General features: G+C 42.3%; 1 protein-coding gene across 1 annotated transcript in view; it reads left to right on the top strand.

Moving 5' to 3' along the window:
• Nucleotides 1–24,951, top strand: part of LOC306758881 (vasoactive intestinal polypeptide receptor 2-like) — a gene marked incomplete at both ends in the record, with an annotated part of 85,323 nt that overhangs the window by 25,096 nt on the left and 35,276 nt on the right. The window contains 2 exons of the mRNA XM_079244307.1: nt 4,726–4,831; nt 20,515–20,628. Coding sequence (XP_079100433.1) covers nt 4,726–4,831; nt 20,515–20,628 — 220 coding nt within the window. The remainder of the gene's footprint in view (nt 1–4,725; nt 4,832–20,514; nt 20,629–24,951) is intronic.

Genomic DNA, 24,951 nt, shown 5'->3' with positions numbered 1-24,951 from the left:
AAACTCTGAGTTTATTCTGCTGAAGTGATGAGAAAAGATTCAATTTCTGTCTTCAGCTTCACGCCTCTCCAGTCTCACTTTTAGCTCATCCATAAAACCCCTGGCTGGAGGAAGCTGCTGTACAGACAGTTTATCATATTGGGTCATTTAAAAGGAAAAAGCATGTTAAAGCCTGTATTTCTGGTTTCGGCTCCCATCATTCGCAGGAATTATGTTGGATGAACAAAACGTTATTAAAGTGGCTGGTAGCACCGGATTAACCTCGGAGCGTATCATACAGCTGATGAAAATTGAAAGTAGGCTCCCCTTAAAGCAAAGTCTGCAGGGATTGTAGCTTACAAGTAAATCAGGTACTAATCCTGCTGAAAATGACTTAACCCAGGTGGTGCTCACAGGTTGTCTCCATCGGCACCCTGTGTCTCTCAGAAAAACACAACACACACATGACTGGATTATTTAACACCTGAAATTGATGTAGCTTCGCTTTGATGGAGTGTGGAAGGTAACTCATACTCTCTTATTTCCAGGTATTACAGAAATATTGAAGCAAAATGAGGAAAAGTTCACGTGCCTTGTTTGTTACAAGAGCAAATGTTGGGAAACGGTGGTTAAAAGGGATTTCAGGGTTACTTTGTGTGTGTCACACGTCCATGTATGTATCACTAAATCTAATACGGTGCAACAAAACTGAATTTAAGTAAAGGCGACGCGTCCTGCACATTAACTGACTCTGGAAATAAAGTAAACAAAACTTCATATGATGACTTTCAAGTTGTGAAGCGCTTTGATTTTTATGAGACAACAAATTTATAAAAATCATGTTTTAAAAGCGACCACAGTCCACCAACCTCGAGTCCAAATGAAGGAAGTCCTGGAGTACCAGGGAGCTGATAAACCCTCGTCCATCCATCCTGTTAGTCAGCTTTCACCACGCTGCCGCTAATCAGAATAAAATAACATTATATAGAATATGTATAATCAAAATCAAAGCGAAAATGGTTCTTATGTGGTTTTCTATGTTATCTTTGAACGAGAAGCAGGAAGCAGTTTGTTGATTTAAGGTAGACATACAGTATTTTTCAGCCTAAAGGTGGACTAGATTATAAGGCGGAGCCTCAATTCCAGCCTGCTTCTGTGCTGAAGTCATGCGTAAGGCGCACCGCGTTATTGGACGGATGCTAAAACAAAGTAACAAAAGCAAAACAGTGAGTTTGGTTGAACTTTATATATCTTATATAACATATTATGTTTGATCAATCTGTTGTCACAAATCCATCGACTTCTTTATCTTCTGTATCTGAACAGCTGGACAGTTTCGCCATCAAGCTTACCGTGTTCTCTCTCATCTGAGTCGATGGCTGTGTCTCAATCAGCGCACTAACACTACTTCGCGCACTATGTTTCAGTGCGTTTACACTGACTTTTGTGCAAAAAACTCAGTGCACTGAAAGTACCCGGATGCTGCCCTAAACCCACCCATAAACACAGTGTGGAACGATGGACACTTCGCGCACTAAATCGACGCCATTTTGCTGACGTAGTGGAAGAGGATGGACTTTCCATCAGTTTACCAGGTAAATAATGGCGGAGTTTAACGCCGGTCCAGGCGGGGATTCATTTGTATAAATGTAAGTATTAAATTATTCCGTTATGATTGTGATGTATACTGCAGCCTGCTAATCTATCCCTGACGACAGTTCTGGATCTGACCATTTGTCAGACTCGGTGGTTAGCACCGTAGCTTAGCACACTGTTAGCAGTTTTTATCCGCTGTAGTGGACATATACAGGTTATATGTGTTATAAATGATGAATGTTATAGGTTCTGTATGTTCATTCATCCTTGTTGAACGTCCAGATGAAGCATTGTGGTGTTTATAACGTAAGCTATTAATACCGATATAGCGCCAGTTTTTAGAGAGCGGTCCGTTACTATGGTTACCACTGATGCCATAAATCTGCATCGTATGGTCAGATCTGCACTGCTGAGACTGAACGAGAAAATATAGATATAAAATAAACATAGTAGTGAATTTAGTTGGTATGATTATTAGAGTGCAAAGTGTGAGGTGTGTAACTTTCTTCTGCATGGCTCCACCTCGTCTGTCCCTGATTGAAAATCGATCGAGTGTGTGTGTGTGTGTGTGTGCGTGTGTGTTTAGTTTACGTTGTAGTTGGTGTCATGTAATATTTACTGAATGTTGTGTGTTTTGTGTATGGTAATAAATTAATCATTACAAAATATATAATTAGAAAAATGTAAAGAGAAGTTCATTGTAGATCTTCATTATATAAAGACACACAATTTGTTTCCCATTCGCTAAATTATTTATTGTTTAGATATAAATGCAGTCATGATCTGGGGAGTAACACATCATTGCCATCCTCTGCTTCTCATCAGCCTCACAGACGGTTCCTGGAGATGCTGCTGGTTCTCCTTCTGGTTGTTCCCCAGCTGCCCTCCTGACATCTTCATCATCATCATCATCATCATCATCATCATCATCATCTTCATCATCATCATCTGGCTCCAGAAGGTCACCGCTGCTCATGCAGATGTTGTGGAGGACGGTGGATGTTCTTCACCTCCTTCCAGAGCCTTCAGGAAGACAGACCTCCACCTGGTCTCTAGGATCCTGAAAGACGGACCTCCACCTGGTCTCTAGGATCCTGAAAGACGGACCTCCACCTGGTCTCTAGGATCCTGAAAGACGGACCTCCACCTGGTCTCCGGGATCCTGAAAGACGGACCTCCACCTGGTCTCTAGGATCCTGAAAGACGGACCTCCACCTGGTCTCTAGGATCCTGAAAGACCTCTCCACACACACCTGGCTTCTGACAGGCAGCATATGAAGCGAGCTTGCAGGTGGTTTCAGACAGGCTGCCTGAGGAGCGTCATGAGGAAGATGGACTGCTACAAGCAGGAGGAGATTCAATAAAGGATTCAATAAAATGTTTCTGTAACAACTTTGCTGCATCTCTGTGTCTGAGCATCTTCTTTACAGCATTGCATTCCCGATATTATCATTTATAATCCTAATCCTAATCCTAATGTGCACAGCATCAGAGTAAACACCAGTTAAAACACGTGTTTAATGTAAAGGACATTTTTTCCACTGAAAATATCGTTGCATATTTAAAAGTTGTTTTATTAGTGTTTTGATTTGCACTTTATTAAACTAATAAGCCTGTGGGAGACATGCAGAGACACATGACAGTCTGATGTTGCTTTGTATAGTTAACAACTGAGATAGATCACTATAGCGTAGGCCATAATATATGATGATATGATACATAAAGTTATGTTTGCTGGATTTGTTCATTTATTTGTTACAACTTCCTAAAAAGAATTTAGTGGGACGAACCGTCCCTGAAACGATAAGCCAATAATGAAGCGGGGCTGGCAATAGCCACGCACTCTGGGCACGTATGCAGGCGGGTCATACATGTTAGAAATAAATAAATATACGTACCAACTCATGTTCAGCCAATCGGAGGAGGATCCTTCGTCATCTTTAATGCGATGGAGTTTCATGTGAGAAGCAAATTCATTCTCGTAATTTAGCGCTTTGTTTTACTTTTGGCGGCAGAAGAATTGTGGTCAAATGTGAGTTTGTCACCACCGGTTAGTGCACTACGTCCAGTGTTTCATTTGGAACAGTACTTACCCACCGTAGTGCGCACTACAGAGAAAAGTGAGTAGTGCACACGATGCACTAACGAATTGAGACACAGCCCGTGTTGTTGCTAGGTGACTGTTCAGTAATGATACGGGCTTTTTGCGAAAGCTCGGGCAACAACTGATCCAGATAGGTTTGCCCAGGCTTCCACAATACATCACATATGATGACGTGACTCGCCCCACGCTGCCTCCCAGTAGAGGTGTTTTAGCCGTCTCTCATCCATCGCTCCCATGGCTCTGACAACTTCCTTTAAACGCCCTGTTCACGCCAACGTCCAGGGTTTGGAGTCCTTTAGTTAATCCTCCCAGAATGATGGAAAGCTCCGGATTCATTTGCTTGACTTGATTTTTTTTTTTTTTTTTTTTTTTTTTTTTTTTTAACCGTAAACATAACCGGATTTAAAGGCACACCGTCAATTTTAGAGAAAATGAAAAGCTTTTAAGGCGCCATATGGTGTGGAAAATATGGTTATTAAATCACGTTCACCCCCTGTCCAATCAAAGCCCTTCCTGACCAAACTAAAGCAGAATTCAGTGCAGGCAAATTAACGTCTTCACCATGGAAACCTCTGTCTGGAATTGCTATTTCCATGTCAACCCAATGAAGAAGTGAAAACCTTGTGGAACTGAAGCCTTTGTGATTTTTGCATCCAGAATGTTCTGATAGAAATTTATCAGCCGTTTTGTTTTGACAGGAAATGGGTTGATGTCATGATGCTTTCTGCTCCCTTCCGCCTGCATGAAGCGCAGTCAGACAGAAAAACTGCATCTGCTGATTCAGAAGGAATATGGACCAGATTGCATGCAGTCCAGTGACTCTCATCATGCAGAAAATACAAGCATTAGTAAAATATATTGGTCTGAATATTAACTTTACATCTGTTTAATATTAACAAAAGCTTACGGTGTGATGAGTGGTGATTGACATGTCAGAACTGACTTGTTTCCAGGAGAAAAGTTGTTTTTGTTTGTCATTGGGATGAAAACCTTCGTTTTGTCAGCTTTAACCTACAAACTGTTCTCTTGTATTACATCATCCTCAGGTGGACGGCCGACATCCAACCTGTAACTTCCTGCTGGAGGTGGAGAGAGACCAGGCAGAGTGTGAGAAGAGGCTGAAAGAGGAGGCGGCTGCCGGCCAAAATAAAGGTTAACATCACTCACAGACATGACGCTCGGCGACTGCAGCTCCCTCAATAACAACCTGCTAGACTGCAGATCTGAGCTGCATGCTAACAGTTTGGAGTCTGGTGTATTTACCGGTGATGTGGATATTTTGACTCCATGTGTCATGTTAATTTTCACTCTCCACATCCTTCTGGGACACCGTACAAACTGACCTGATTGCCTGACAGTAGCTCATGCTCACAGCAGTCATTTCAACCTGGTGGAAATTGTTAGTGAACCTTAAAACATAATCAGTGCTCACACGTTCCTCGCTTACAAGTGTGGGATGAGTTTTCTTTACAGGAAGTCGGCTTGCTAGCTAACGCTGCAAACATAAGTAACAATAAAACACAGAAACTCCGACTACTTTGAAAAAAAATTTTTTTTTTTGAAGAGTTGCTAAGCTTGAAACATTGTCCACAGCAGCAGGCTTCTTCCCATATTTTTCCAGATTTGCCTTTGACTGCTGCAGAACTTTGCTTGTCATTCGGACTATTTAACAAACAGAGCGAATTGGGACAAAATGATTCTGTGTTTTCATCGACTTCGTTTGGAGATCAAACTGAACACTGCCTCTGTGTTGGACAGAATATCTGTAAGTCTGCAGTTTTACAATTTGAGGGCGGTTGTGTTGCTGTTACTCCTGAGAGACTCTTCCTCTCTGAGGTGCTCTTTTTGTACTCGGCATGTTTGTAACCTGCTAATTAGTGTCAACAAGCTGGTTTTCTTACCACTAACTTTTCCAGGATGTTTCTCAATAATTGAGATGCTGTATGTTGCTGCCATTAAAATAAAAACCAGTTTATATTTTTCCATCCATCTACTTTCTTCACTGCCTGTTCCAGTTCAGGGTCATAAGGAAGCTGAAGTCTATCCCAGCGATCACTGGGCGAGAGGCAGGTACACCTGGACAGGTCGTCAGTCCATCGCAGGGGGCTTAAATTATATGGAGGACTCCATCTGCCAAAATAAAAAATAAACAAGTTAATATCCCAATAAATAAATAAAATAAACTTTTTGTTCCACTGAGAAACCTTTAAGATGTGACACAAAAAATATTTTATTTTCAATTGTTTTAATGTAATTTGTTAATCCTCCAATATAATTACTTTTGCCTGTTAAGTTAAAATATTTCTTTTTAGTTTGTCTTCCAATTTTATCAATATGAATTGATAAGATTTTTAAACTTTTAGACGTATTAAAATTAAAAATTAAAAATATATATTTTTATTACACCTTATAGGTTTCTCAATAGAAAAACAATATTCTATTTATTGAGATATTTGTTTACTGCCTCATTTTCATGCATATTTCTGTATTTTTTTATTTAGTCAGATTCAGTTGTTCATTAAATTGACAACTTTCAGTATTTTATGTTTTCTGTGTTCTGCAGCTTGGAAATATTCAGATTTACTGCAGATGATGTGCAAGAATCGTTTATATCTTCAGGCTTTGAAATTTGCTTCCCTGCTGAACTTTAATCTGTTTTTATGTTTTCTATACCAAATAAGAGTAAAACAGACTTGTTTAATGTCATTTTTAACAAACTATAATGTGATGCTTTCCAGCTAAATCATAACTGGACAGAATCTGGATTTCAAACACATGAGATTATTTCTCTGCTTGACTAAATTTCAGCAAAAACGATATTGAACATGCGTCCTGTTTGTATTTTATCATCCTTCCTTACTGTTGTGGTGTGCATATTTTTGTGCTGGCTCATGTCTGGATTTATTTACTTTTTCACGTTTTTCTCATCATGAATAATTCAAATGAAAATAATTACAGAATGCAGATTAAAAATAACACGTTTAGATTATATTCTACTCCTGCACATTACATTCATTCCATTCAATAACACAAGCCAGCATGGTGAAGCAGTAACCCGGCCTGTTACAATAAGTCAAGTTCGTGATAAGTTTGCCAGATGCAGTAGTTTTCATTGGTCTTTCTTTTCTCTCTTTGCTGCAAGACAGTGTTAACTAAACACGGCAATACAACAATCTTCCATCTGCACTTTAAAAACCAATTATCAACAGCGGTTTTCCCAGCTGGGGAAACTAACAGGCTAGCTCCATCTTCCAGACACTTCTCAGTCACTGGGGCGTTTAACCCACAGATTTAATACAACCAGGGCAGTGCGACGTGGCGTGCACTCAGTGGTTGGTAAAGCGATGCTGCCCTTTTATATTGGTAAAAAAGGGACTTTTTGAAAAATGTTGACCGCCAGTAGGAATTACCTGGATGAACATACATGTGACAAACAACAATTCCACAACTTTCAGTATGTTGATCTCTGAAAGGATGTACTTGCATTATTATGGCATTATTGTTACTTTAGTTTAAAATGGTCTCAAAATGAATATTATCGTCCATTGCAATCATTTCTGAGACAATTGCATGGCAACATTTGTTACTGTGACAAGCCTAGCAGTGACTGAATCTGTATTTCTAAAAGATTTTTTTTATCCTCATGTGAGTAACAGTCAACATGATGCGATGAGGCATCTTAACTCTTGACGAGCATGTCGATGCTGTTCGATGGATCTCTTTTCAGGGGAACTGTGTGTTTATCTCTGTGACTGAACAAAAGCAACACCAGAACGTGAATGAAGGCTGAATGTTTGGTTTGTTCTGTCTTCCGTATAAATCTCAGACAAACATTTCCTACATGAAACTGTGAATGTGATCACGAGCTGCTCCTCAGACGGTGTGTTTTCCAGCAGCCTCATTTAGAAATGTAAACAGTTTATATGCTGGGAGTGGGAGTAATACATAATTATTACAACACTGTAAATCTGGTGATGCGTTGTGACGTTTCTCAGAATTTCCCTGCAAACGGGAAACTCTGCAGGCCACATCTAAAATTAGAGCCCAATTAGACCTTTACATAACTTGTCTTCTGATTAATCTCAATTTTATCATTGTTGTGGTTGTTTTTTTGTTTTTTTTTAATCATGTCACCTTATTATTTATTATTTGAAATGGTCAGCTGAGGTCCAGGTGATAAGAAACTTGTGGAAGTTTTTCTAGATTCTTCTTAAACAACATTCCTACGCTCCTTTTCTTCCTTTTCCCATTAGAATTCTCACACTGCTTCAGTAACACTGAGGTCTTTCCTCCGACAGACCTGTTGTCAAACTAAATATCGCGATTAAAAAAAAAAAAAAAAAGAAAAAAAAAAAACCTCATGGAAACGTGGGCATTTTGAAAAAAGTCTCAAATATTGCTACAAAGTTTTACGCTCTCATGAGGTGGTTTTCCAGTTTTTTGACATAGAAATATATCACAGAAGTGTAATGGAAAACCTTTTTTTGCATTTACGTGTCCCCGGACGTTTATTGGGGGTCTGGACCAGTTTATTTCTGGTAGAAATGGTGCAGTGTGGAACAAACGGTGAATTTTAGAGTTTTATAAAATAAAATGAGGGAGAAAAGCTTTGAAAAGTCGTAGCAAGTTCTCCACAGCAAGTAGAAAATCTAAAAAATAACACTGCGTGGCTACCTTGTCTAAGCCACATCTCTCGCTAAAGCTTGTTAACCAAATGAGATTCAGAAAACTGCGGCTTATAAGCTAAAAGTAACTAAATCACAGTTGTTGTTTGTGGAAACCCACAAATATCGCTTTTATTTAGAAAAAAAAAAAAAGTAATAGAAATGCAGCGACTGAACATGAGTCAAGTTGAGTTTCTTGCCTTTCTCTGCAGACGACTGACTGAAACTTAAGTTCCAGTTTTAATCAGCGTGTCAAAGCTCTGTCTGAGGGGGGGGGGAAGGATCCCAATCTTATTCTTCTCTTTTCATTAAATCTACAAAAACATTAATTTCCCCTAATTTTCTGATGCTCATTCAGAGATTAACATTTTATTAATCAGGTCAGTGTGTGTCTGTGGACAAGAAGCTGTTTCAAACATCAAAATAACTTCATTTATGACGCTGTAGAGGAATAGTTGAACCAACTGAAACGAATTGCTGAACAGCAGCCTTGCTGTGTGGCGTTTACATGTTCTCCTGTGTAAGCGTGGGTTCTCTACGAGTACTCCGGCTTCCTTTCACCTACATATTTCAGAATCAGCTTTGCCATTAAGCTAGCATCCTGGCACAACCAAAAACATCCAGTTCAAGAGCAGACAAAACAATATACATATGAAATAAACAGGATCAGGCAGACTGAGGTTAAAAAGGCATGTTTGGTTAATTGCTACCATTAATCCTTTCTCACCTGTAAGTCACATCTGTCAAATGAATGTAGAGAAGAATCAAAGATTGATGATTCACTTGATCTGTGATTAGTCATAAAAACACGTCTTCCTCTTGCAACAAAATTAAGATGTTGACTGGTAATGTGTTCGACAGGAAGGTCTCTCAAGGGCGTCGCCCTTTGTCTCAGTTTACCTGCATAAATGATAAAGGAATAAAAAGGATATTAAAGATGGGGAAAAAAAGCTAATTCTGTTCTTCTGCAAAGCAAACTGGTGCACATAAGACTCACTCAAAATGACAATCCTCTGCATCACAGATTATTGATGTAATCTAGAATCCAGGCCAGAGGTGGTCCTCCTTGGTCCTTCAGGGCCTCTATTCTGCAGGTTTTAAGTGTTTCACACCTGAATCAAAGGAAAATACCTCTCCTCAACAGCTTGGAAAGTTCTACCAAATCATGTCTGATTCAAGTGTTTTTGCACACATCTAATGTATCCAATCATCTGATATAAGCATATTGTTGCATAAATTACATCTGGCGGCTCTTTCTTGGTCGTCACTGCAAATGAGAAATGGTTCTACGCTGACTGTTTAAACAGAGATAAAATGTAAATAAAGATACATGATCTACAACTACTGGATAAAGAGATGAAACAATAAAGTTTTCAAAACGTTGGCACATTGCAGAGATAAAGCGCTTTATGGACGTTGCATTGTTCATTTGCCATGATGGCTGTGTTCAGTTTGTGATCTGAAGGCTCCCGTCAGGCAGAAGCTCAAACAGTATCTGGTTTGGCATTTATCATGGGGGGGTCTGTGGGAATTCTGCAGGATCTCTGGGGACTGTAGCTCGGCACTCTTTCTGCAGCACCGTGCCGGGAGAGTAGCAGGATGTGTGCAGATGCTGCTCTCCCTGCCGATCATCAGAAGGGACATACTCGTACACTCTCACCTGATCCTGTAAATCTCTTTTATATAGTGACATTAATGTCCTGCTTCGTCCTGCTGTGGATTCTGCCACAAGTGCCAAAACGAAGAACAATAAACTGCTATCATCTATTGTTCAGTATTAGCAATGGCTGCCAGAGATCTAAGTACTGATCAGAGGCAAAAGATCCTCTGTGATCAGTAACAAATGGAAGCAACAGCCAGCTGACGGAAAGCACGGTGATTTCTGAAACGAGAGGGGAAAAGAAGTGATGAGGGATTAAACTGGATGGAAGTAAGTGACACTGCTGCAGCCACACAGGAGGAGGACCGCCTCAAAAAACCTGCTTTCAGACCCACAAAGAGATGCTCAAGACCAAAGTCTGATGATCTAAACAAGTTTATAAACCAGTCATCAGGAGGATGACTGGTTCTTTTCCACAGCTGGACTGCGGGCATCCTGTCTATGCATCCTTTTATCAACTTAATTACATTTACATGCAATAAATCATCTGCTTGTCATCGCCTTTCAGGTTAGAAACAATCCTCAGAAATAGTCCGACTAATGTGTCATCATTCTGTTTTTATTGACTGTAGAGCCCCCGGTGTCGTAGTCTGATGCTGGCAGCTTACAGAATCCAAACATGACTTTGCAGCTCCGCACACGCGTTCTGTCATATTCATTTCACACTCCAATCTGGTAACTGGTATACGTAACCTTTTTATGCATACATCCTGTTATACATGTGGCTTGTGGTGCTCCCGTTTCACAAGAGGTCACTGTCCAAGCGCACGCCCATGGAGTCTGTCCACAGTCTTCGTTTATCTAGACCAGTGGTTTTCAACCTTTTTTGAGCCAAGGCAATTTTTTTCACTAAATAAATCACAAGGCACACCACAAACCACAAACCAAAATGTTTTTTTTTTTTTTTAAAGTCCATATTAATATAAAGTCCATCTTGTCTAAGCCTCTTGAATATAAATCAGATAAACACAAGAAGGAATTTTATTATCCTTCACTGGGGCCTGTTTGTATAAACAGTTTTTTTTTTAGACCAATTAGGTGAAATGGAGTCATTTCTCAGGGCACACCTGATAATCTCTCACAGCACACTAGTGTGCCACGGCACAGTGGTTGAAAAACACTGATCTAGACAATATGCGATGCAGGTTCATCTCTTATGGTCCATGATTGGCTCTTTGGTCTTGGTGGTGCTGATGATGTTTTGTTGACACGGCACCAACAGTTTTTAGATCTCGATGAGTTACAATCATAGACTAAAAGATTGATGGATCCTCCATGATGTCACCCGTAGATTTCTGAAGAGCTACAGGGAAACTCATTGGGCTGTTCCTACGGACACGTGTGTCTGTCTCTGCCAGAAAATACAAAGAATGGGCAAAGAGGTAGAGCTGAGACGAGTAAACGTCATGGTGGATGCTCATCAAACTCCGACCTTCCAGTAGCTAACCAGCTAACCAAGCTAACCTGGAGCTAACAGGAGCTAACCAGCTTATGGATCTAAGCAGGCTATAGCTAAATTCGCTGTTAGCCGGCTAAAAACTGCAGTTCTACATTCTGCCTTCTTGCTACTGTATAACATGTGCCTGTCAATCAAAAGGACACGCCCCTAAATAAGCCAAATTTTGGGATGAAACTGGTTAGAAATGGAGGCGTTATTTAATAAAAAAAATAATTTAAAAAAAAAAAAAGCACTCTCCCCCCCAAATTTTTAATGAAGGTAAACCTAATCTATTAAACCTCAAATGGATTTTTGTACCAGGCTGTAAACATGTTTATTTCTGCTGTGAAGTTGGTTGTTTTAACATGGGAGTCTATGAGGATTTGCTCTGTTTTGGGGCCTCTAGTGGATGAGGAGGGAAGTGCAGTTTTGTTGTCACTTTTAACTGCCAAAGGTTGGTGCTTGGTCACAAATAATGACTGTCCACAGTCATTATTTGTCATTATTGGGGAGGGGGGTTGTTCTAAAGGAGTCAGTATAGTATGAAGGGCTGAGCCTGAAGCATCTGCTGTAGATCTTTTATTCCTTCAGGTGAACTGGTTGGTGATGAAAGTGACAGGAAGGGAGTTTGTGGTGTGCCACCAAACTGGTTTCTTGTAGCTCAAGATAACTGGTGTCGGCATCATTGGCCTGCTGTCATTGATACTGCTGATGGAAGTGGGATATCGCTTCACTGAGCTGCGACTTGGGGCGAACTGTAGAAAGAAATGTCCTTATGAGGTGTTGAATGTCAATGGTTTATCTCAAATGTTAGCTGTTGCCAGCAGTTTTCAGTCCTTTTTTTCTTGAACAAACCCATCCTTTTAAATTTCTTTTTGAAGATACCACATCAGAAAAAATAAGTCACTGTCATTCCTGGTTGATGTGACTTCATTTATGAGTAGTTTGGTTGATAGTGAGCAATTTTATTTCTCTTCATCACAATTTTTGTGCATTTTTTAATGTAAAAATATGCGTATTGTAATTAAACCTTTAAACAACTCAACACAGAATCACAAGTAAATTAAGTAGATAAAGGCCAAATTTAGAAGTCCATGAGGGCCAACCTGTGAGATTAAACTTTCAAATTATTATTAATTATATGTTCTGCTGCTGTAGTAAATACAGCCAATAAGAAATAAGGCAGCTCAGTTTTTTTTCTATTACTTATTGCATCTTAGAGAAAATGGCCATCAGGAGTAGGACACCTCAATATGGCTGGAAAAAACATCTATCATTTTTTTCCATTTTCCTTTTCTCTGACAACATTAACAGCAGCCTCAAGGGCCGCTGTCCTGCAGGTTTTTAATGTATCTCTGCTCAAACACACCTGGTTCACATTAAATAGATCCAATAGCCAATCAATTGAGTCAGGTGTGTTGGAGCAGGGATGCATGGAAAACCTGCAGGATTGTGGCCTTTGACGAGCTGAGCTTAAAACCCCTCTTTTTAGAAGAACAAACAAAAAATGAAAATCTAAAAATCTAAAACAAATCTGAAACAGCCTTTATAGCAGGTAAGCCGTGTATTTTCTCTACCGGCTTCTTAATGCTAAATGACGTGTTGGATCTCTAATTGTTGGCCATTTTGTAGAAGTTTTTGACGTTAAAAGGAAGTAAATATTGAGTTTCGCCTGCAGAAAATTCTCCTGGATTGAGGTTTAATGAAAGTCAGTTCATAAGACGCCGATCTGTCAAAGCGGCTTTTCAGACTAAAGAGGAGCTGTCACTTGGAAACAGTCTCTAAATGTGTTTCTAAGTGTTACTGTGAGAGCACACGGAATAAAGATGGATCACTTGGATGGAGTGTTTTTTTTTTCATGCATCGATGAGTTTGGGTCTGTGTTCGAGCCATTTCACCCCCGAGATGTGGGCACTCACACTTTTTCCTGCTCTCCTCCTCTTTTGTCCTGGTTTAGCCTCCCCATGTCCATCTGTTATTTACTCTCTTTCACCTCTTTTCCCTTCATTTCCTTTCTTTCTTTTCCTCTCTACTAAGGGCTATAAAAATACCCATTGAGCTGATGGCATCTGAATTTAACATTTTCACTTTGTAGATACTGTACAGAGAGGTCAAGACCAGAATAAGCTTTAGTTCCTGCTTTCAGCATCCACTGGGAACCACTGTTAAGGTTAAAAGATGGAGGCTGGAACAAATTAGCCGACGTCCTTAACCTCTGACGTTAAGGTGATATGTAACACGGGTACAGAAATGTCATGACAGCCAGTTCAGCGAAGAGAACCATAACCGAAGAGGGACAAGGGTAGAACCTGATGAATTAAATATAGAAGCATAAAAAGTAAAAAAAGTGGGACTGAAATAGACAGAATCAAAAGCAGAATCAGTGAAGAGATGTAACATTAAGATGGGATGGAGGACGTGTTATGCTCCGATCTGACTTTCAGTTCCTCACATGGCAGGAATTCACAACAAAAAGTCATTTGTCATCATGGTGTAAAGAAAAGGATTCAAATATTCTCATTGAGCAGCATTTGTTGCTCAATGGGAGTTAAGCAACAAATGCTCAACTCTTGCCTTGACTGGCTGGGGTGAGAGAACAGAGAAACAACTCTTAATGGGAACATTGATTAAACCAGGAACTTCAGATCAGATACATGCCGACGTACGTCCAACAGTACCTGCAGAGACTGCAGAGAATGGAAAAGACACCTGGACAAGTTTGACTAGTCTGATAGAATTTCCTTTGCAACATCACTTAAAAACATAAAGATTAAAAACACTGGCTCATTACCAGGCAGGTGCAGAAGATAACAAGTACCAGGGAACCACTAAAACCTGCAGGATGGTGGCTCTGGAGGACCAGAGTTGATGACCACTGCTGTGGAAAATGCCCATTCCCATGAGCTAAGAGTTTAACATTAACATGACAATTTAACATTGTTGGTTGGAAGCTTTAGCTTAATTAACTTATTGAAATTAACCATAAGGACAAAGTCCATCTAGCTAAATCACAACTAAATGTACAAACAAATTTACCTGCATGTGACATGATTTGGCACAATTAAATGGGAGTTTTTCCCCATTTTAAAACATTTTTCTAGCAATCAGTTGTCGTCCATTATATTGATTAGAAGCTTTTCAGGTTCCAGTAACCTGCAATATAATGGCACGCTAACAAATCTTAGAGTATAAAGTGCATATAGGCAGAGCAGCCAGTTGCTGAGTATAAAGGCAGTAAATGCATCATTGATTAGAGCTGCACCACATATCCACTAATTGCCAAGAGAGTTTTTCATGGTTTATTTTTGGTGACTATTTTTGGAAACATGATCTGAGTATGGGAGGTGAGGATGGTTATTTCTGCAGGAGCTCGGATTTCTTTCACTTCCGAGATGCAGGTTTGCCCTCTGCGGCAGCGTGTTTCCTTCCACAACGATAATCCATCACACTTTTCTGAATTAGTAACAGCCTCTTTAAGCTGCAGAGCTTTTACCAGTGTGTTTGTTTTCAGAGTTTTACAGCTTCCGTCTGATGCCAGCTTTAGGAAATACCTTAAGCCCACTGTCTCTATTCATCCATCACTAAAAAGTCCAGCCAACTGGTCGCCACCAGCACCATTGCCAGTAACCCTCACGCTTAGAGCTGGTGTGCTATTTTTATCCAGTTTGTTTTTTCTCGAGTCTGTAGTATCCTTATATCCAGCCAGGGTCACTCTTATGGTGTCCAAACCTCCTGCTCTTATACTGGATGCAAATCACAGCGAGCAGGGATCCTTTACCAGGAGTGTAGCTGCATCAATGGTGGGTCCTGCTAGTGGTTGAAATTCCTGCTACAAATGCAGTAATTTACTGTTTTCATGGATGAGGTTCTGATGTGCTGTCATCCCTTGTTCTTCAGACGCAATGCTAACTGCTTGTCTTTATAAACTGTTACCAACTTGGTTCACAAAGTTAAAGAAAGTCGCACACATAGACGAAGCCTTCACCGGTTAAAAATGAAGCCTATGCGGAAGTGCATAAAACTGCAGTTTCCCCTCCATCCACTAGGGGCTGCAAAACACCAAATCCCCATAGACTCCCATGTTAAAAAGACCAACTTCACAGCAGGAATAAACATGTTTACAGCCTGGTTCAAAAATCTATTTTAGGTTTAATAGGTCAGATTTTCTTCATGACAACTTTGAGGGGAGTGAATTTCCTGATAACCCCATTTCTAACCAGTTTCATCTGAAAATTTGGCATATTTAGGGGCATGTCCTTTTCGCCTGCTTCATATCAGAACAGAGTAAAACAACCGCGGTTTTTAGCTGGTTAACAACGTGACTTAGCTTTAGCCCGCTTACCTCCATTAACTGGTTATCTCCTGTTATCTCCAGGTTAACTTGGTTAGCTCCTAGCTACAGACAGCTCGGAGTTTGCTCGATGTCAATCATCGACCTTGACGCTCACAGCCCCCCTCTCAGCTCCACCTCTTTGCCCATATTTGTATGTTCCTTGCAAGACGACACGCATACCCTTGCCAAGATGGCGATGGTAGGAACCCCCCACTGAGCTTCAATTCAGCTCTTCAGAAACCTACGGGTGACGGCACGGCTACGTCCATCTTTTTATATACAGTCTGTGGTGGCACACTAGGACTGGGCGATTAAAAAAATGTCAATAGTTTCATATGAGGCTCTTATCGTTTACGCCACGATAAGGTGCTTTACTGCTTTCATTGATTAATATTAATCTGTCTATACCATTAATTTAGCTTAATTAGCATAGCATATCTGAACATGAGTGAACAACCACACATAGCAGCTGTTAGCATTAGCTTCGCTAGCATAGTGTTCTACTTTCAACCATCGGCTTATTGGCGGCAAAACTTAGTTACAGATTTAACTGCGTTTTACAACAAGAATCACTTAGTCGAGCCCTTCAGCACTTACTATAATCATGAACGCATCCTTATTCACCAAAGGCTTACTCAAACCCGAACGTATTTACAAACGTTTTTACTGGAACGTTAGGACCCCAGGTTGCCCGTAAATATGCCTGACTAAAAGTAAACCCGAACTTTAGGACCCCAAGCTGCCTGTATATGTGCCTGATTAAAATAAAGTAGCGGAACCGCACAAACAATGAGGGAATTTGCAACAGCCGCCCCCAGAATAGCATAGCTATTATGTAGTTCAAGTAAATTCACTCAGTCCCAGTTGAAGAACTTGGTGTAGCGTTGTCTTCATCTGGCACTGCTGGCAGCTGGATTATACGTGCCACTGGACACAGGTAAGTCTTTCCTCCCACCTGGACCTCAGCTGAGCGGACACACCCATCAGCGCCTGCCGCCACCTTCAGAACTTTGCCAATAGGCCAGAGACCCCGCGGAAGCTGGGGATCAACTATCATGACAACAGTGTCTGACGGAAGATCGCTGGTGGTCTGCTGCCATTTCTGACGGACTTGAAGAGTGGGCAGGTAGTTCTTCAGGAATAGGGTCCAGAAGTGATCCGCCATCATCTGGCAATGGCGCCACCGTCTCTTGGTGAGCGTGTCAGGTGCGAAGGTCACCTGCGTTAGGGAAGCATCCCGCCGCCCCATTAGCAGCATATTCGGTGTTACAGGGTCTGGATCGGCCACATCCGAGGACACATAGCCTAGTGGCTTGGCATTAAGGATGCCCTCCACTTCGACCAGTAGTGTCTGCAGGACCTCTTCAGGGAGGGGATGCATACCGACGATGACCTGTAAGGCCCTCTTAACAGATTTTATTTCCCGCTCCCAGGCTCCACCAAAGTGGGGAGCAGCTGGAGGGTTGAACCGGAAGGTGATCTGCTGGTCAGCAAGCCTATCTTTGATGTCCGGGGCCATGGCAGCAAATGTCTCAGCGAGCTCCCGTTCCGCTCCCCGAAAATTTGTCCCCTGATCAGAGAGGATCTCGTAGGGGGTTCCTCTGCGTGCAATAAATCTCCTCATTGCCAAGAGGAAGGCGTCAGCATCAAGACTTGTCAGGAGGTCCAGATGCACACACCGGGTTGTAAGACATTTAAAGGTTATTCCCCAGCGCTTCTCACTACGACGTTACCCCTTCACAACATATGGTCCAAACCGGTGGAAAAGAACGGTGGCTTCAGGAGCCGCAGACGAGCTGGAGGTAAGTCTGCCATCCTGGGAACCACTGGTACACCCCTCCACTTCCGGCATTCCGTACAAGTCCTCTGATGTCCCTTCACTGCCTGCCTCCCACGCAGGATCCAATATTTCCGCCTGATCTCTGCGAAAACTCTGTCAGGTCCTGGGTGAAGCAGCCGTGCATCCATGTCCTTGACAATAAGCTTTGTCACCAGGTGGCTGGGATCTAAAACAATGGGATGGACTTCCTCGAACTCAGAGGAGATCATGCGTCTGAGACGCCCGCCGACCCGGATGAGACCCAGTGACTGGTCCCACTCTGGTGCCAGCATTCTGAGCTTACTGCTCGATGGTACTGGTCTCCCTCTTTTGAGACACTTAACCTCCTCCGGGAAGCAATCTTCTTGGCTTGCTTTAAGCAGAAAGACTTCTGCATCCTGAGGGTGCAGCTCTGACTCAGAGGGACCAGTAGCCGCCCCATGAAGCAACCTCTGAGTCGCTTGAACCAGTTCCATCCAGCTACCAAATTTGGTGATGTCAGGTATGAGTCGTGTCGGACTCAACTGGGTGAACCCACAGATGGCAGCGTGCTTGAGCTCATTGGTGCCTTCCCCCTCTTCAGGATCTGGGAGAGACGGCCACTCACTCATAGGACCATACAAGAACTGTGGTCCCTGGAGCCATCGGTTCGGGGGAACCAGTTCAGTCAATGTCCTTCCCCGTGTGAGATTGTCAGCTGGATTATTGCTCGTATCCACATATCTCCAGGTTTGCTTGGCTGTCAAGTCTTGGATCTCAGAAACTCTTGTGCCCACAAAGACCTTAAACCTGCACGACTCTGATGTCAGCCATGCTAGGACGGTGGTAGAATCGGTCCAGAGGTAGGTCTGAGTGATGTTTAGAGTGAGCTCCTGGTGTATCAGCGAAGACAACTGGGCTCCCGTCAGCGCCGCACAAAGCTCAAGCCGCGGCATTGACTGTTGACGTCTAGGAGCCACCCTTGACCTTGCCATGACAAATGAAACGTGAGTCAGGCCACAGACCTCGGAAGTGAGGTAAGCTACGGAACCATATGCTTGCTCGGAAGCATCGCAGAAGACATGAAGCGTGTAGCTTGCGGCTTCTGTAGCTGCCTTTAACGGTACATATGTCCGTGGGACGGTTATGTTCACCAGCCCAGGGAGTTCTTCCTCCCACCTTGACCAGGCTTCAAGGATCTCAGGAGGTAAATTTGGGTCGTCCCAGCCTCTCTTCTTGGACCAGAGTTTCTGGACGAGAACTTTGGCACACGTGGTGTATGGGATGATGATTCCTAGAGGATCATACTGGCGGGCTAGCATCTTGTATATGTAGCGCATGGTTGGAGTTTTGCCCTCTGTAGATGCAGGCTTAAAGCCAAGCCGATCAGTTGGACAATGCCATCGCAAACCTAGCGCAGGCTCTTGTGGGTCCGTGCACTTCTCCGCCAGCCACTGTTCTGCACTCTCTGCTCGAGCTGAGGATGGCAGATGTGACACGGCCGTGGGAAAATTACTCGCCCATTGTCTGATCTCAAAACCCCCAGTGGCTAGACATTGTCTCATTCGGTCTATGAGATCTTTAGCACCTTCCAGTGAAGGGAGACTCTGTAGACAATTGTCTACATAGAAGGATTTCTCCACTGATCTCACGATGTCTCCATGAACCAGGTCATGATCTCTGACGTGCTTCTGCAATGCAAATGTTGCGCAGCAGGGACTGCTTGTAGTTCCGAATGGCAGCACGCACCATTGATAGACGTCAGGTGGGTCTTCTCGTCTGAGGTTTCTCCAGACAAACCGCAACAGTGGCTTGTCCCATGGGACGAGATGCACTTGGTGAAACATTGCTCGAATGTCTCCACTGATGGCTACTGTGTACTGTCGGAAGCGCAGGAGAACCCCAATGAGTGACGATCCAAGTGTTGGGCCTGAAAGAAGTTGGTCATGCAGGGACAGACCCTTGTGGGCAAAGGAGCAGTCAAAGACGAGGCGGGATTTACCATTATGATGAACGAGATGGTGTGGTATAAACCAGGATTCATCTGATGCATCCACTTCCTCTTTACTGAGCTTAGTGACGCATCCTCCACTAATGAGCTTTTGGATCTCTGCTTCATACTTCTCGGCCAGGACAGGATCCTTAAGCAGCCGCCGCTCTGTGCTGCGGAGCATCGGCATGACTGCCTCGTGTGTAGCTTTTAATGGTGGTACACCCTTAGCCCGAAGCAACGGTGTAGCATATCGAAGGATACTACCGACCAGTACTCTTTCTGTACCAGACTCAAGGATGTTAATGGCTTCGTGATCAAGCAGGGATCTCACTATTAACCGTTCGTTACAGAATGGTAGCACATCCAGCTGCCAGAGACGTTCAACATGTCTGTATAAGTCCTCTGGCTCTGGCCTAATGGAGGTGTAGAAACACGCCGAGGCAGAAGAGGAAAACCCATCTGGACCCTGGAGAGCCCATCCCAGTGCTGTATGAACCGCTGCTGGTCCACCTCTAGGACCAGCTCTGAGGGGCTCTGTGGGGGTGATCAAGTGGGTACAGTCAGCACCGATTAACAGCAGTGGTTGCACCTTGTTAAAGGTTTGTAACGGGACCCCTTGCAGATGATTGTAATGCTTCTGAAGCGTTGTCACAGGGTAAGATTGTTCCGCCAAAGTGAGCTGACTTGCAGTGTAGGCGTCTTTAACCAAGTGAGATTCTGCAGGCTGTGCTGAGATAAATGAGATTCATACATGTGAATGTGAAGCATGGCAGGATATGACCATTAATGAGTAGACAAGTATTTCACCTTTTAAAAAAAAAACCAAAAAAACCCAAAACAAAACAGTTAACATTTATCAATTCCATCAGATTTTATGGTGAAATCAGTCTTTTATGTCTCATTTTCAGTGTCAGCATCTTACTTACAAAGCGACTCTCGGTTTTGACAGAGCCGGGATGCGATGGAGCGTGGGACAACATAGCGTGCTGGGAGCGGGCAGAGTTTGGAGAGATCGTCACCATCCCCTGTCCTCGCGTACTCAAGACCATTTTTGGCAGAAACGGTAAGCTATGATTTATTAAGCAAGCATTGGTTACTGGCCCTGCTGTGGACTGGCGACCTGTCCAGGGTGTACCCTGCCTCTCTCCCATTGATTACTGGTATAGACTCCAGCTTTCCTGCGACCCTTAGTTGGACTAAGTGGCAAAGAAAACTGAATGATGGCTGGAGAGGTTTATGGACATCTATCACTGGAAAGGAGGCTGAAAGGAAACATTGTCTGTGTGTTCTGATCTGCTTCATGTGTGGATCAGGGAGCCTGGCAAAGAAAAGCATTGATTGCTCATGACAAATGTCTTGATCATTGTAATGAAGTGGAGGAACGGAGCCGTCTGTTTTCATACTCTGGTCAGATGATTTACAAGCTGCTGATGGTTTCGAACATTTCCTGAGTTGCTCTCTTGATTCCTAACTTCTGCTCCACTAACTCTAAGTTGTTCATCTTTTTATATTTGATGTCACATCAGACAACTTATTTAAATGTTGGAGTGTTATTGCCTTGGTAGTTTTCTGTCAGCGTTTAACTGTGTGGAGCAAGTTGAGCTAAAAATCTAAATCTACAGACCCGGTTGGATCAGAGGTTTAACTGGAGTCTTTTGCTGTTGGTCTGTGTCTTCTGTTGTTTAAAACCACGTCATTGTTTTTTTTATCGACACAATTAGTGGTCCAGAAAATAAAAGGTTCCAATATAAATAAGTCACAGACTGACAAATTGAAATATTTAGGTTTTTAATCAATGGTGCTCCCCTTGAAGAGCTTTCAGTAGAATGGCAAGCCATCTGTTCTGTGATTGGACAGTTTGATTTGTCATAATCCAATCTTATAAAAGTGTAAAAAAAAAACTGGTTTAAGATCTGTGTCTGCATCTTTTCTCTTTGCACCTATGTGGATATCTGCAACAGAATGTCTAATTTTCTTCACAAAGATGAATATTTATGGCTTTTCACATATTTTTCACAAACTTAAATTTTAGTCCATGGTTTATATTGAACCCATAACTTTTTTTTTATATACTTTACCTCCATAACAGGCTTAATTCAGTGAATAATAACTCAACATAAGGCAAACTTGTGAGGAATCGGAAGCATCTATACCAAGCAAAACAATGACAGAAACTTATTTTTTTGTAGGATTAAACTGTTTCATTTCCCTAATTAAACCGAGTTTCCGACCCCTTGGAGAAGGGAACGTAAATTAGGTTTGGAAGATAACTGTACATCTTTCTTTGGTCAAATCTTTCAAATAAAGGTCTGAGATATTTATTCTGAGACCTAAAACAAAAGTCTTTCCTTTACAGCACCGCATCTAATTATTCCTGATGGTTTCTGTTAAAGTTGGACGTATATTAAACAAGCTGGAAAGCTGCAATTAAAAAGACAATTGTGAAATGTTAGCTCTAAAGCAACCTTCCCTGAAAAGATAATTAACTCCATTCACTCTGGAGGAAATTGCTTTTACCCTCGAACTTCAAAGAAGAAAAGAAGAGAATAAACTCCAGGAAAGCCGGGCTTCCCATCATCTGGGCTTTTTAAATGCCCATTGTCTTTCCTGCATCATTAAAAAGGGATTAAAAGCCATGTGAAATAGAATCACTCATATTAGCACCTTTTTTAATCTCTGTACATCTTCCACAAAATGCTTTACAGTTTCTCATTCACTCAGTTGTGCAAGTACTCATACATGACTTTGTACATATGCAGCTAATATGTTCATTTGTAATGTTTTTATTATAACAAATTAAGACTTGATGAAAAGCAATCACTGATTCATTTCTAGGTCGAGATTTATTTAGATGTTGCACGGTGTGGTATGATACAATATGGTCTGCAATTTGTTTAATAAAAACTAAGCCAAAGTGCAGAAACAGTAAACAGCAAACTGATTAGCTTGTAGACTCGTCTTTTGAAGTGATCATTGTCTCTGCGATGTTAGAGGTGTCTCACTTGGTTGTTGGAGAAGTTTGGTCCAATCTTCTGTTCAGGTTTGCAGCATTAATGTGCAGCTCTGCACTTTGGCAGATTTTCTCACTCTGGAGTCTTGAATTCCATCATTTATCATGTCTTGCATCCTGTCTCTTCTCTGAGCTCTCTCCTGTCAGTCAAAGTCAATCCGAAGTTGACACTTGCCTTATTTTTTGCTCTGTCCATTTCTCTCTCTCTTTTCCTCTTACCACCTCATATGATATCATCTTGCATTTCTAAAGCAAAACATAATGCAACACGATGCTCCGGGCTGGAAAAAGAAAGGTGTGAAGTGTGATTTCTCAGCCTCAGGATGCTGCAGGGCAAAGGCAGCTGCAGAAATGAGCTTAATAAATATCAATGTGCCATTACAATGAGTCAGAAGCCCAGAGGTTAAAGGTTGGAAGCATTTAGATTTGCTTTAAATCGGGTTGAAGTTTGGGACGCTACAACACCTTGACTCTTTCCAGTCATTCTGTTGGAGTTTAGCTGCTGTTTGGTCTCATGGCATGACCCAGTTCCAGACCGTCAGACATTGGACTCTGGATTACTTTGATCTGTGGAGGACATCATTGTGACTTCAGTAACTACGAGGTGTTCAGGTTCAGTGGCTGCAAAAATAACCTGTCTAAAACCTCTAAAACCACCTTCCCGTTATCGACAGGTCTGCATGCTCCAGACCAGCAGACCTGATAACTGATCACCCTCCAAATACAGAAATGGTGAGGATGGACCTGCTAAATACCTCATATACAAGAACCAATATTACATGTTAACGTAAAACCTTTAAAACTTTCACATAAATCAGAGCTGAGCGCCTCATGGCTTTACTGAAGATACAGTTCTTGCTGTGGACTGGGTGTAACTCTGGTTTTGAATGTGTTGAAGTAACCTTCACACTATTTAGAGTTGTGCTACAGCCAGTCAGCTGGTCTGACGTGCACAAAGCCTTCTGTCCTTGTGTCCCATGAATCACCCCAACTTCTCGCCTTGTCTGTTCGGTCAGTAGCTTCCCTCCTGATCCCGTCGCATTTTCCAGCCAGCGACCAGAGGGCAGTTTGGGTTTCCGCTCTGCTTTACGTTGATGACTGAACATTAGTAAGCACCCAGCGGCGTTCACAGAGCCAGCGCTGTCTGACCACCCCCCATCTCTCTGGGGCAGATCCAAAGCACCGGAGTAATTGGTAATTTTACCTGAAATAGTTGTCTTGTTGTGCAAGATCAGCATTTAGCATCAGCAGGGCGCTGATCTCCAGGTTACTGAATATCTTCTGGTGATGCAGTGAAAGAGCTGAAAAACAAGAAATTAATGAGGCTTTTAGCAGAAAAGGAGAGAGAAAAAAACATTTGGTAGGAACTGAGCTCACTGCATTTTGCTGTTGGATTTGTGTAAAAACTGCTTTTTTACTTTGCTTCACTTTTATTGAACTAACTTTGGGATTGTGTGTTCAGTGTTATGAAGAAATTTTGTTCTTCTACTTCTTTTTGCTTAACAACATGGCTTGTGGAGAGAAGAGCGTTAAAATCCAGTAGAGACCACATTGTAAATAAAATGTATAAAACTGCGTCGATGGAAGCGAAACATTCAGCTCTTCTGCTTTAGCATCCACTGGCCGAGGGGTCAGATTTTCAGATGGGGGGGGGCACGATTTTCCCCCATCTGTCGCCTGCTGGATCAGCCCTCGTGTCTGACATGTTGCTCAAAGACTAAAACGCCACATTTGACCCCCTTGAGATGTTGGTGACATCACACGACCTACAAGCAGCTCCATCCTTGCAGCTGAGAAATGTGAGGTCAGGAGGATGCTGCAGGCTGTCGGGCTGAGGGAGGCTGCTGGACCCGATGGCATTCCTGAACATGCTGATAAGTTTGTGTCGACTCGCCGGCTGTCGACATCATTCCATCTTCACCACAATCCTGAAGGAAACCACACATTTCCAGCCTCAGTGACTATCAGCCAGTCACGCTCGCTCCAGCAGTCATTCTAATGGCTTCTTTCCCAGAACCATCAGGACCCGAAAAATACACAAATTGGAACAAGGCTTTTAATTCATCATAAAAATACATGTTCAATATCTTTCCAAAAGTGAACTATTGTATTGTGTTTGTGTGTTCACATGTATGCATATGCAAAATCCAGCTCCGCTTGGGCTTTAACGGATTCATACTTCATATTGTTAAAGCTGGGGTAGGTCATGTTGGGGAGCTAGCAGGATGTGAAGGTGGCGCCCTGTCTTGGCCCCTCCCCCTGTCTTGGCCCCTCCCCCTCTGGTTTTGCTCCTTGTGTGATCCAAGCTTTTTCATTCGCAGCTTTTTCCACCAACGATTTTCTCTTTCTTAGCTGTTTAGCTGGAGGAGGCAAATA

This window comes from Telmatherina bonti (assembly GCF_933228915.1).
Source record: "Telmatherina bonti genome assembly, chromosome: 7".
Lineage (NCBI taxonomy): Eukaryota > Metazoa > Chordata > Actinopteri > Atheriniformes > Telmatherinidae > Telmatherina > Telmatherina bonti.
The sequence above is the reverse complement of the archived record's forward strand: the minus strand, read 5'-3'. Positions and strand labels throughout refer to the sequence as shown.